This window comes from Sus scrofa, chromosome 12 (genome assembly GCF_054392235.1).
Source record: "Sus scrofa isolate SSC_HxYL_T2T_F1_AM1 chromosome 12, Sscrofa_HxYL_maternal_Yorkshire_Landrace_v2.0, whole genome shotgun sequence".
Taxonomy (NCBI): domain Eukaryota; kingdom Metazoa; phylum Chordata; class Mammalia; order Artiodactyla; family Suidae; genus Sus; species Sus scrofa.
In genome coordinates this window covers 57772303-57785383 of record NC_139394.1, presented here as the reverse complement: position 1 = coordinate 57785383, position 13081 = coordinate 57772303, and the positions used below count along the sequence as shown (strand labels likewise).

At 52.5% G+C, this 13081-nt stretch overlaps 1 protein-coding gene and 1 pseudogene across 1 annotated transcript; both read left to right on the top strand.

Moving 5' to 3' along the window:
• The first annotated feature begins 3370 nt into the window (after positions 1–3370).
• ASGR1 (asialoglycoprotein receptor 1) lies at positions 3371–7243 on the top strand. Its single transcript, NM_001244458.1, is given in 9 exon segments — positions 3371–3533; positions 3743–3861; positions 5426–5542; positions 5670–5765; positions 5844–5915; positions 6153–6239; positions 6335–6486; positions 6574–6680; positions 6817–7243. Coding segments are annotated over 8 exon segments (861 nt in total). The 5' UTR covers positions 3371–3533; positions 3743–3794; the 3' UTR covers positions 6980–7243.
• A 2993-nt stretch (positions 7244–10236) lies between these two features.
• On the top strand, positions 10237–11232 carry LOC100736856 (small ribosomal subunit protein uS2 pseudogene; annotated as a pseudogene).
• The last annotated feature ends 1849 nt before the right edge of the window (positions 11233–13081 follow it).

Genomic DNA, 13081 nt, shown 5'->3' with positions numbered 1-13081 from the left:
TGGAGCGTTTTTTGCTGCGCCTGGATGGGAACTCCTGGGTATCCGTTCTTAAAGGGATACATGCAAAGGGTTCGCAGAATGCGTAAATCTACCACCAGGTGGCATTGTTTTGTTTTTAGCTACTTTTTAGTTTCTCAGGATTGTTTCTGCCATTGTACAGAGGGCTGGCTCGTAAATCAGCCACTGACATATCATGTTGTTTGTCTGGCTTTCTTCATTTTGTTTCATCACTTCCAGCTCTCACTCCCAAGTCTGTTGGCTTTGGGTGTCTTTTGACACTGGTCCAAGTACCGCTCCTTAATCAATGGGTTTGGGGAAATGGTTATAGGGTAGAGCCAGCTTGCACGAACGTCTTATTCTAGTATAAGATACAAGCAGAAGAACACACAGCTCTTAAGTGGACAGCATTCAGCAGCTTTACAAACTGAACACACCCTTGCAATCAGCATCCAGATCAAGAAGGGGAACATTTTCTCCCTTTCTCTTTCTTTCTCTCTCTCTCTCTCCTTCCTTCCTTCCTTCTTCTTTCTCTTTTTGCTTTTTAGGGCTGCACCTGTGGCATGTGGAGGTTCCCAGGCTAGGGGTCAAATGGGACCTGTAGCTGCCAGCCTATGCCACAGCCACAGCAACGTGGGAACTGAGCCGTGTCTGCGACCTACACCACAGCTCATGGCAACGCCAGATCCCTGACCTACTGAGTGAGGCTAGGAATTGAACCTGCATCCTCATGCCTCATGCATACTAGTTGGGTTCATTTTTGCCAGGCTACAAGGGAAACTCCAAGACGTGGAATATTTCCTTGGCTCAGAGGCTCCCTTCCAGGCACTGCTCCTGTGGGGTGACTGCTATTCTGACCAAAACAGCGTAGGTTTGTTTGCCTGAATAAACCAGATTGTTAAGTGATAATATCAGAGAAGCCAAATTCACAGCCATCCAAATGACTGGCCGCAGTCCCAGTGCACGAGAACAACATGGGGCTTTTCAAGACACAGACACAAGAGGGTTCAGCCAGGGCTGCTTCTTGTATGCATGTCTCATAATGTAAACTCTCCTAACTCAGGGTCACGTTTTCTCATGGAATAACTGCAACATAGGATTTGCGTGACTCCACATTTGGGGCTAAACTGAGACTTATTCATGTCTTTCACATTGCCCAATTTCCTTTTTTTTTGTCTTTTTGCCTTTTCTAGGGCTGCTCCCGTGGCACATGGAGGTTCCCAGGCTAGAGATCGAATTGGAGCTGTAGCCGCCGGCCTACACCACAGCCACAGCAACGCGGGATCCAAGCTGCGTCTGCGACCTACACCACATCTCAGGGCAACACCGGATCCTTAACCCACTGAGCAAGGGCAGGGATCGAACTTGCAATCTCATGGTTCCTAGTCGGATTCGTTAACCACTGCGCCACAATGGGAACCCCTCCTTTTTTTTTTTTAATTTAAATTTTTAATTTTCTTTTAAAAATTTTTTGGAGTTCCCATCATGGCTCAGCGGTTAGCAAACCCGACTAGCATTGATGAAGGTGCAGGTTCGATCCCTGGCCTTGCTCAGTGGGTTAGGGATCCAGCAATGCCGTGAACTGTGGTGTAGGTCGCAGGTGCGGCCTGGATCCCGACTTGCTGTGGCTCTGGCATAGGCTGGCAGCTACAGCTCCGATTGGACCCCTGGACTGGGAATCTGCATAAGCTGTGGGTGTGGCCCTAAAAAATACAAAAAAAGCAAAAAAAAAAAAAGAAACAGAGCTGAGAATCAGCAGAAATACCCAAAAGCTGAAACAAATAAACAAATACCTTAAAAAAAATTTTTTTTGGGAGTTCCATCGTGGCTTAGTTGTAACCAACCCAACTAGTATCCATGAGATTGAGGGTTCGATTCCTGGCCTCGATCAATGGGTTAAAGGTCCAGAATTGCTGTGGCTGTGGTGTAGGCCGGCAGGTATATCTCCGATTTGACCCCTAGCCTGGGAACTTCCATAAGCTGCAGATGTGGCCCTAAAAAAAAAAAGACAAAAAAAATCTAGTTGATTTACAGTGTTTTTTTTTTTTTAATTTTGTTATTCTCTTAAATTTTTTTTTTTTTGGTCTTTTTGCTATTTCTAGGGCCACTCCCACAGCATATGGAGGTTCCCAGGCTAGGGGTTGAATTGGAGTTGTGGCCTACGTCGGATCTTCAACCCACTGTGCAAGGCCAGGGACCGAACCTGCAACCTCATGGTTCCTAGTCGGATTCGTTAATCACTGAGCCATGATGGGAACTCCTTAAAATTTTTTTATTAAGGTATTGGTGATTTACAATGTAACATTGCCCAATTTCTTTCTTTTTCCTTTCTTCTCCTTCTTCTTTTTTTTTTTTTTTTTTTTTTTTGCTTTTTAGGGCCACACCTGCAGCATATGGAAGTTCCCAGGCTAGGGGTTGAATTGGAGCTATTGCCGCAGGCCTATACCACAGCCACAGCAATACAGGATCTGAGCCACATCTGTAACCTATGTTGCAGCTCATGGCAACATCAGATCCTTAACCCACTGAGCGAGGCCAGGGATCGAACCCACAACCTCAATGATTTAGCTGGATTCTTAATCTACTGAGCCACAAGGGGAACTCCCCGCCCAACTTCTAATTTAGCCTAATTTCAATTTGCACACGCCTCAATCCTCCGTGAACCCTCCATGGGGTGCTGAGGGATCACTTCTAGCATCTCTGGGACCCTGGGGCCCAGTTGTGGCGACAGGAGGGGATTCTGGCTCTGAGGGTAGCACACAGGCCCTGGAGTCCCACCGCCCACATTCCAGTCCTTGTCTGCTCTTCCTTGCGGTGTGACCCTGGGTAAGCTCTTACCACGCAGGGACTCGGCTTCCTCATCTCCATATTGGTGCCTGGTTGGCACCAATCCTGGCCAAGGGGGGAAAGCCTGCCCTCCCCCACCCCCAACAGCGTGCAGGGCTTTACTCCCCTGAGAGAGTCCCCAGAAAGCCAGCCTTAGGTTCAGATGCCAGGGTCACAGGCCCGGATTGGGTAAGAGCAGAGCAGAGATCGGCCCCTCTGTTCCTGGTCCAGAGGCAGTTGGAGACACTAAAAATTCTGGAAAATTCAGAGGCAGGAAATGAAGGGGGAAGGGCGGAGGGGAAACAGCAAAGGGCACCCTGGCCGCTCTGGGCCTGGCCCCCCTCCCAAACTGTGCCTTCAGTGAGGTTGGGGCGGGGAGGACAGCCCAGGTGACTCCCTGTCCCTGGGAAGCCAAGATGAGACAACCCATCCCCCGCTCCCACCCCCACACCCCCCCCCGAGGTCCAAATCCATTTCTGCCTCTGTTTACGTCCAAAGTCCTGGGCACTGGGGATGCCAGGTTTGGTGTGTGCGGACACACAGACACGCAGACGCACAGGACTCAGGGCCCGCGTATGGACCCTGCCCCCTCCGCTCCCACTTTCCAGGGCTGTCCGCGCACCCTAATTCTCCAGCCTTCGGCCGCTCTCCCAGCCGGGCATCTGCACAGCAGTGAGGGACCCAGGAGTCCACCTTGAGACCTTCAGCAAGTAAAAGGGGAAGAAGGGCGGGGGCGGGGGTGGGGGCTGGGGGCTGGGGGCTGGGGGCTGGGGTGCCGATGGGGCCGCGCAGCTTCAGAAGACAGATTTTTGGATGCTGGGTCTGGGAGGGAAGGGGAGAAAGAAGAAGGATCTCCGCGTAGCCGCTGATCCCTTAGAAAGGGACGGGGCCTCCCACACCCAAGTCTGTTCAACCCCAGCCTCAGCCTTAACCTTGGCGGTGACCTGGTTCGAGGTCTAGCCAGCCTTAGCATGACAAAGGAATATCAGGATCTGCAGCATCTGGACAATGAGGAGAATGACCAGCAGCACAGAAAAGGTGAGGGGACGCCTCCGGCCATTTCCAGAAGGCTCTTGCCCCGCCCCCTCGCCTGGGCTCCTCTTCCTCCTGTGACCCTGACTCTTCCTGGGGTCTAAGCCGCCTCTCTTACAGGAGGGCAGGGTGCAGGGCTGCAGTCCCTTTCTTGACCCTCCTGTCCCTCGCCTTGTCACCAGCTTCTCAGGACCCTGGGGAGAGGGGTGCTCAGGGGCGTGGGAGTAAGCGGAAGAAGTCAGACCCCCTTCTTTCCTCTTCCAGCACCCTACGAGCTTTGGCCGAGTGTGTGAGTGTGAGTGAGTGGATGTGAGTGTGTGAGTGTGAGTGCACAGGTGTCTGGGATTTTTAAAAAATTTTTTATTTATTGGAGATCCCATCGTGGCTCAGTGGTTAACGAATCCGACTAGTAACCGTGAGGTTGCGGGTTCGATCCCTGGCCTTGCACAGTGGATTAAGGATCCGGCGTTGCCGTGAGCTGTGGTGTAGGTTGCAGACGCGGCTCGGATCCCACGTGGCTGTGGCTGTGGTGTAGGCCGGCAGCAATAGCTCTGATTAGACCCCTATCCTGGGAACCTCCATATGCTGCGGGTGTGGCCCTAAAAAGACAAAAAAAAAAAAAAAAGATAAGGAAATATTTATTATTATTATTATTTATTTATTTATTTATTTTAGTGTGTGGCATTAGTTTGGTCAAGGGGTAAGATGTCTTTGAAAAGGCCAAGGGATCCCTGAGAGTGGGGGAGATGAGGCCCTCCTACATCAAAAACCAACCCCCCTTTCTTCCTCCTGCGACCAGGGATGTTTGGGCTGAGCCAAGATGAAGTTCTTGGTGGATGGGAGAGGGCAGTGCCTTTTGATGGGGGAAGGGGCTGCTGGTGAGAATGGAGGGGGGCCCCCCACATTCCAGCTCATGGGGGACAGGGTTCCTGAGAGCGACTTGGGGAAACTGAAGTCTGGTTATTCTGCCTCCTGTCCCTGGGCCCAGCCAGAGAGGAGTGGGATTCACGGGGAGAGCAAGAAATCCACTTCTCTTGCCTCACCTGCAAGCGCCCCCCATCCCAGTCCCCCAGTCTTCCTGCTCACGAACTCGGGCCTCCAGGCTGAGTTCATCAGCTGCAGTGACTAAGTTCAGCCACCAGATGTCAGCAAAAGCCCATGAACTGGGTAGGGTTCCGGCCGGTCAAAGTTTCCGTCCCTCCCCTGCTCCAGGTCACCGCTGGCTCCTCAGCTTCACCCACCGCCTAGGTTTCCTTTCTTCCCCCATTCCTCTTTTCTTGTCGTGTCTTTTCCTTCTTCTTTCCTTCCTTTCCCTTCCTTCCTCCCTCCCTTCCTTCTTTTTTGGCTGTGTCTACATGCAGAAATTCTTGGGCTAGGGATTGAACCCTTGCCATGGCAATGCTGGCTCTTTAACCCACCGAGCCACCAGGGAACTCCCATGTTTCTTAATCTATAAGGTTCCTGCTCGTCTACAAGAGGAGGCCCAGGATGCTCTCCTCCTAGGACCCCAGAGCTGCCCTGCCCCAGGTCCCCTCTGTCCCTGAGGGCGTGACGCCCTCTCCTCTTGCAGGGCCACCTCCTCAACAGTCACTCTTTCGGCGTCTCTGCTCGGGACCCTGCCTCCTCCTGATTTCCATGGGCCTTAGCCTCCTGCTGCTGGTAGTTGTCTGTGTGATCGGATCCCAGAGTGAGTTCCCTGGGGCTGGCTGGGGAGGGAGCATTGTTGGGGTGGGATGGGGGACAGTGGCGGGGGGGAGCGCTGGCTTGTGGACACGGCTCCTCATGTTGTCCTGTCCACACCCTCTCCTGCCCAGACTCCAAGCTGCAGGAGGAGCTGCAGGCCCTGAGAGAGACCTTCAGCAACCTCACCGCGAGCACAGACGCCAAGGTCAAGACCCTCAGCATGCAGGGTGAGGAGGGCTGGGGCCTGGTGGGGGGGTGCTGGGACCAAAAAGCAACAGCGGGATACTGAGCGGAGTCTCCTCCAGGAGGAAATGTGGGCAGAAAGATGAAGTCTCTGGAGTCCCAGCTGGAGAAACAGCAGCAGGACCTGAGTGAAGGTCAGAGAGGGAGCCTGTGTACACGAGTGTGCACAAGTGTGCATCTGTGTGTGTGTGTGCGTGTGTGCGCAGGATACAGGGGTCTCGGGCCAAACCAGGGAGCTTTGTGGCAGGAGCATCTGTGATCTGGCCTCAGCGCGGAGATGACAGAGCCTTCCCAGCTCTCAGGGTACATCCTGGCCCCTTTCCCTCCCCCGTGCCCATCTCCGTGCCCCCTCTGCCCCGCTGTCCCCCTAGATCACTCCAGCTTGCTGCTCCACGTGAAGCAGTTTGTGTCCGACCTGCGGAGCCTCAGCTGTCAGATGGCTGTCCTCCAGGGCAATGGTGAGGAGTGGGGGTGCCCAGCCCCTCTTTCCTGCCCACTTCCCCTCAGCCCCTCACCTTCCCTCTGTCCCCCCACCCCTGCTGCCACCCTGCAGGCTCTGAAAGGACCTGCTGTCCGGTTAACTGGGTGGACTATGAAGGCAGCTGCTACTGGTTCTCCCGTTCTGGGAAGCCCTGGCCGGAGGCCGAGAAGTACTGCCAGCTGGAGAATGCCCACCTCGTGGTGGTGGGCTCCTGGGAGGAGCAGGTGAGGGCCCCCCTCCACCCCAGGAGGGGCTCAGCTGGGAGGCTGGCAGGCTGAAGGCCGGGTCTCCAGCCCCTTCTTTGTCCCCAGAAATTTATCCAGCACCACGTGGGCCCTGTGAACTCCTGGATCGGCCTCACTGATCAGAGCGGGCCCTGGAAGTGGGTGGATGGCACCGACTACGAGTCGGGTTTCAAGTGAGTGTGCGGCGCCCTGTGGCACTGCCCCTCCAACTGCGCCCCCTCCCCGGCGGGTGGGTCCAGGGGCGCCCAGGCTGCTCCCCTCGGCTGAGGCTCTGGCCCCCTGGGGCCCCCGTCCGTCTGGTCTCTTTAGGAACTGGAGACCCGAGCAGCCGGATGACTGGTACGGGCATGGGCTCGGGGGTGGCGAGGACTGTGCCCACTTTACGGAGGACGGCGGCTGGAACGATGACGTCTGCCAGAGGCCCTACCGCTGGGTCTGCGAGACACAGCGGGACAGGGACAGCGGCAGCTAGGAGTCTCCTCTCCCTCTAATTTATGTCCTCAATGCTTTTACCTGCCACGGGGGTCTTGGTTGGGGGACCCTCCCCTCTGGGTGCTTCCGGATTTTCACCTCGGATTTTGAGGGAAGGGAGAAGGGTGGGGTCTGAGGAATGGAGAGTGATGTTTGGAGGGGTGGGGAGTTTGAAACGCCTGCCAGTTTCTGTAGTTTGCAGGGTATTATTGTCAACTTTTTTTTTTTTTTTTTTAAAGAGTAAAAAGAAGTGAAATATACAAAACATTCTGAGTTGTTTGGTTGTTGGGGATTAGGAATTGGGAGTGGGCTGGGTGATGCTAGGAAGCCTTAGGCAGGCAGCAGGTCATTCTGAGAACTTTTTTTTTTTTTTTTTCCATTTCTTGGGCCGCTCCCGTGGCATACGGAAGTTCCCAGGCTAGGGGTCTAATCGGAGCTGGAGCCGCCGGCCTACACCACAGCAACAGCCACGTGGGATCCAAGCCAAGTTGCAACCTAGACCACAGCTTACGGCAACACCGGATCCTTAACCCACTGAGCAAGGCCGGGGATCGAGCCCGCCCCCTCATGGTTCCTAGTTGGATTCCTTAACCGCTGCGCCACAATGGGAGCTCCCATTCTGAGAACGTTCTGGGCTTTGGCTGGGTGGCCCCAGGAGGTGCTATTTACAGGTATGTGAGTTAGAGCAAGTGATTCCGCTCTCCGCGTCTAAGCTGTGAAACAGTGTTGGTGCTGAACTCGGCTTCAGCGGCTCAGCTCTCAAGAATCTGGTACTGAGGAGTTCCCGCTTTGGCTCAGCGGTAACAAACCCAATTGTTCCCGCTTCCTGGAGGCCAGTTCTTGGAATTGGGCAAGATGGAGTGGCTTCTGTCGTGACTACAGTCTAGACGTGATGCAGTTAGTTTTTTCGATTTAGTGGTGGTTTTAGTATCTGAAAAACAACTTGGGAATGTGCATCAGACACTCATCTCTGTCCTTCGGGGAGGAGCTAAAGATTCTGTAATTCTGTTGTCCTTATCTTTAACTGCTTGAGCTGGCTCTTTTGTGACTCAGGGGAGGCTTGGGAGACTACAGCATTTTAAAAAAATGTTTCTTTACAAACAAGCGCTAGGGGACGTGGAGGGGGTTTTGTACTTGGGAAGGCCCTTCAGGGTCCTGCTTGGTGTCACTGGGACCATCCTACCTCCAGCAACGTCCCCAGGAACAGAACCACCCTAATGTGAATGGAAGCAGCATCCGTTGATAGGTAACAACTGCAAAGATAAACCCACAAATACCGTGGAAGAGAAAACCCCAATGAGTAAAACCCACACTGTAATGATGTATAAAGAGCATATAAGAAAAAATGAAAAATTCCGGAGACCCCATCGTGGCTCAGTGGTCAAAGAATCTGACCAGGAACCATGAGGTTGCAGGTTCGATTCCTGGTCTTGCTCCGTGGGTTGGGGATCCAGCATTGCTGTGAGCTGTGGTGTAGGTCAAAGACGTGGCACAGATCCCGTGTTGCTACAGCTCCCATTAGACCCCTAGTCTGGGAACCTCCACATGCCACGGGAGCGGCCCTAGAAAAGGCAAAAAGACAAAAAAAACCCCCCAAAAAACCCTGCCAAATTCATATATAAATTCAATGCAATAAAAGTACAAATTTCAGATGGGTTTTTTGTTTTATCTTGTTTTATTTTGTTTTTGGCCTCACCTGTGGGCTGCAGAAGTTCCCAGGCCAAGGATCAAACCTGAGCCCTAGCAGTCACCCAAGCCACAGCAGGGACATCGACAGGTCCTTACCCCACTAGGCCGCTGGGGAACTCCTGGGAGATGTTTTCATAAAGGGACGATTGACAAAATCCTGTGTGAGCAGGATTAGGGAAGCCACAAGAAACAGGGAAGGGACCCAGGTGTCCCGGCAGTGGGGAACTGGCAGCACCTTCAGGAACCCAGGGAGAGAGAAAGCTGCATGGATGGGGTCTCCCGTTGCAGCTGTGACTCTCAGTCTGTTGTGACCTTTGTTCGCAGGAGGTAATTAGCCCACGGAGGGAGATGGGGAGTCAGTATCTTTCCTCCCCTCCTCTTCCTCCCCCTGATCTCCTGCCCCAGCCTGAAGCCAGATGGCAAGGGAGCGCTTTGATGGAGCCATGCAGCTCAGCCTCTGAGGCCACAAGACAACGTGGAGACAGTGGATGCAGAGGGACCAAGAGAAGACATCCAGCTCTTGGGAGTTCCTGTTGTGGCTCAGTGGTTTACGAATCCGACTAGGAACTATGAGGTTGCGGGTTCGATCCCTGGCCTTGCGCAGTGGGTTAAGGATCCGGCGTTGCCGGGAGCTGTGGTGTAGGTGGCTCAGATCTGGCGTTGCTGTGGCTTTGGCGTAGGCCGGTGGCTACAGCTCTGATTAGACCCCTAGCCTGGGAACCTCCATATGCCACGGGAGCGGCCCAAGAAATGACAAAAAGACAAAAAAAAAAAAAAAAAAAAAAAAAAAAGACATCCAGCTCTGAAGGAGCCCAGAGGCGAAAACATTGATAGGAAGCCTATTAGACAATTAGCCAAGGTTACAAACGGTGGGTTCACAGAAGAGGAAGCCCAGGGATCTGATGGGCCTATGAAGATATGCTCATAATCACCAGTAAGGAGAGAAATGCAATTAGAACAAACACCAATGTGTCGTCTCTTTACACCCATTCAGTTGACAAAACTTAGAGAGGAAGTCAAACGCTGGCAAGGGTGTGGGGGAAATGGGAAACTTATGCACCTGCTGGGAAGAGTATAAATTGAAGTAACCATTCTGCAAGGTATTTAGTGGAATTCAGAATGCATGAAAATTGGAGTCCCCTGGTGGCTCAATGGGTTAAGGATCCGGGGTTGTCACTGCTGTGGCTCAGGTTTGATCCTTGGCCCGGGAACTTCCGCATGGTGTGGGTGGGGCCAAAAAAAAAAAAAAAAAGATGATTAGAAAGGAGAAGGTCAATTAAAAAAAAAATTGCAGGGGAGTTCCCGTCGCGGCACAGTGGTTAACGAATCCGACTAGGAACCATGAGGTTGCGGGTTCGGTCCCTGCCCGTGCTCAGTGGGTTAACGATCTGGCGTTGCCGTGAGCTGTGGTGTAGGTTGCAGACGCGGCTCGGATCCCGCGTTGCTGTGGCTCTGGCGTAGGCCAGTGGCTACAGCTCCGATTCGACCCCTAGCCTGGGAATCTCCATATGCCGCGGGGGCGGCCCAAAAAATGGCAAAAAGACAAAAAAAAAAAAAAAAATTGCAGAAGCTTTCCGCGCTGCCCAGACTGGGGTCCACACGGCGTTGTTCTTGATTCCCGTGGTAACTTAAAAGGGAAACTTTCGCAATGTCTGCAGCCCTCGATGTCCAGCAAAGCGGAGGATGTCTGCAGGTTCCTTGCAGCAGGAACCCACCTTGCTGGCACCAACCTTGACTTCCACATGGAACAGTACCTCCACAAAAGGAAAAGTGATGGCATTTACATCAGAAATCGGAAGAGAACCTGGGAGAAGCTTCTGTTGGCAGCTCTTGCCATTGTTGCCATGGCAGACCCAGCTGAGGTCAGTGTCACCTCCTCTAGGAATATCGGCCAGTGGGCTGTGCTGAAGTTTGCTGCTGCCACTGGAGCCCCTCCTATTGCTGGCTGCTTCACTCCTGGAACCTTCCCTAACCAGATCCAGGCAGCCTTCTGGGAGCCAAGACTTCTGGTGGTGACCGATCCCAGGGCTGACCCCCCCGCCTCTCACAGAGGCCTCCTGTGTTAACCTGCGTACCATTGCTCTGTGTAACACAGACTCGCCTCTGCGTTATGTGGACATCGCCATCCCGAGCAACCACAAGGGAGCTCACTCAGTGGGTCCGATGTGGTAGATGCTCGCCTGGGAAGTTCTGCGCATGCGTGGCGCCATCACCCGTGAACCCCCGTGGGAAGCCAGGTGGCCTGACCTCTCCTGCTACAGAGACCCTGAAGAGATTGAAGAGGAAGAGCAGGCAGTGGCGGAGAAGGCTGTGACCAAGGAGGAATTTCAGGGTGAATGGACTGTGCCAGCTCTTCGGTTCCCTGCTACTCAACCTGATGGGTCTGAAGGCGTGCAGGTGCCCTCTGTGCCCATCCAGCAGGTCCCTGATGCAGACGGGTCTGCAGCTCCCACTGCTCAGGCCACTGAATGGGTAGGAACAACCACTGAGTGGTCTGAAGTTCTTCCACAAACTCTTAAAATAGAAATGCGTGGGTGTAAAATAAACAGTTAAAAAAAAAAATTTCAGGAGTTCCCGTCGTGGCTCAGGGGAAAGGAATCCGACCAGGAACCATGAGGTTACGGGTTTGATCTCTGGCCTCGCTCAGTGGGTTAAGGACCTGGAGTTGCTGTGAGCTGTGGTGTAGATCGCAGATGCGGCTTGGATCCTGCCTTGCTGGGGCTGTGGTGTAGGCTGGTGGCTACAGTTCCGATTGGACTCCTAGCCTGGGAACCTCCATATGCCGCGGGTGTGGCCCTCAAAAGACAGAGAAACAAAAAATTGCAGATATTAAGGGGCTCCCATTTTGAAGCAATGGGTGCTACTCAGCATCACCTGGGAAAGAATTTTCTCTGAGAACCTTGAACCTGAATCTAATTAAGCTTCAAGTGCTGACTACCAGTTCATTGTCAATTTAGCGGAGAGGGGAGCACCTCCCCTGGTGTGCATGCTGTTAAATCCGGAAGCAGGAGGAGTTTACAGCCAATTTCCGGTTTCTTTAACGAATAAAGGACAAGGAAAAAAAAGAGGGCGGGACTTGTTAGAGATTAGAAGAGCCCTAAGAGGCGGATCCTCTCTGTGCAACGTGCGGAATGATGGATGCTGATTGGAACAGACCAATTGTAAAAAGACAATGCGGGAATATCAGGTAATTTTGAATACTACGTGGTTAAGGCATTATTGTCAGTTATTTTTTGGTAAACTATTATGTGTCTTGGTGAAGTAAAAAATGGCAGATTATTTTAGAGATTCATGCTGAGATATTTACAGGTGAAATTACATGTCTAGGATTTGCTCCGAAATAATTCGGCAGTGTGTAGGGTGGTGCGGGGGCCACAGGCTGGGATGAATGCAGAAGAAATGAAACCCGTCACACGTTGGCAATTGCTGAGACCAGCCACGGAACGTCGGCGTTCACACTTGTTTTAACTTTGCTGCATGTTTTATTCACTACAGCTCAATCAGAAAATGCAGGGCCGCAGTTCCCGTTGTGGCTCAGCGGAAAAGAATTCAGCTGGTATCCATAAGGATATGGGTTCGATCCCCGGCCTGGCTCAGTGGATTAAGGATCCAGTGTTGCCGTGAGCTGTGGTGTAGGGCCCAGACACGGTTTGGAGCCCGAGTTGCTGTGGTGTAGGTGGCAGCTACAGCTCCAATTTGACCCCTAGCCTGGGAACCTCCTTAAGCTTTGGGTGTGGGCCTAAAAAGCAAAACAAAACAAAAATCCAAAAAAAAGAAAGAAAAACAAAAGGGAGTTCCTGTCATGGCTCTGTGGTTAACGAATCCGACTAGTATCCATGAGGTTATCGCTTTGATCCCTGGCCTCGCTCAGCGGGTTAAGGATCCGGCGTTGCCGTAGGCTGTGGTGTAGGTCGCAGATGTGGCTCAGATCTGGTGTTGCTGTGGCTCTGGTGTAGGCCGGTGGCTACAGCTTTGATTCAACCCCTAGCCTGGGAACCTCCATATGCTGCAGGTGTGGTCCTAAATGTACAAAAAAAAAAAAAAAAAAAAAAAAAGCAGGGCCTGCAGATATGACTTAGTAGAAATATGGGGCATAATTGATTTTTACAGATGTAATGTGGGGAAGTAATATTTTGCTTTTACAGAAAAGATGGGCAGATTTGACTTCACTAAAATCGGAAACAAGCAATAGACTCGGATGAATTATTTGCAAAATTTCTAGCAAGTAATTAATATCTGGAGTACAAAGAACTCCTGCTCAGAAGTTAACAAACTCGGAGTTCCTGTCGTGGCGCAGTGGTTAACGAATCCGACTAGGAACCATGAGGTTGCGGGTTCGGTCCCTGCCCTTGCTCAGTGGGTTAACGATCCGGCGTTCCTGTGAGCTGTGGTGTAGGTTGCAGACGCGGCTCGG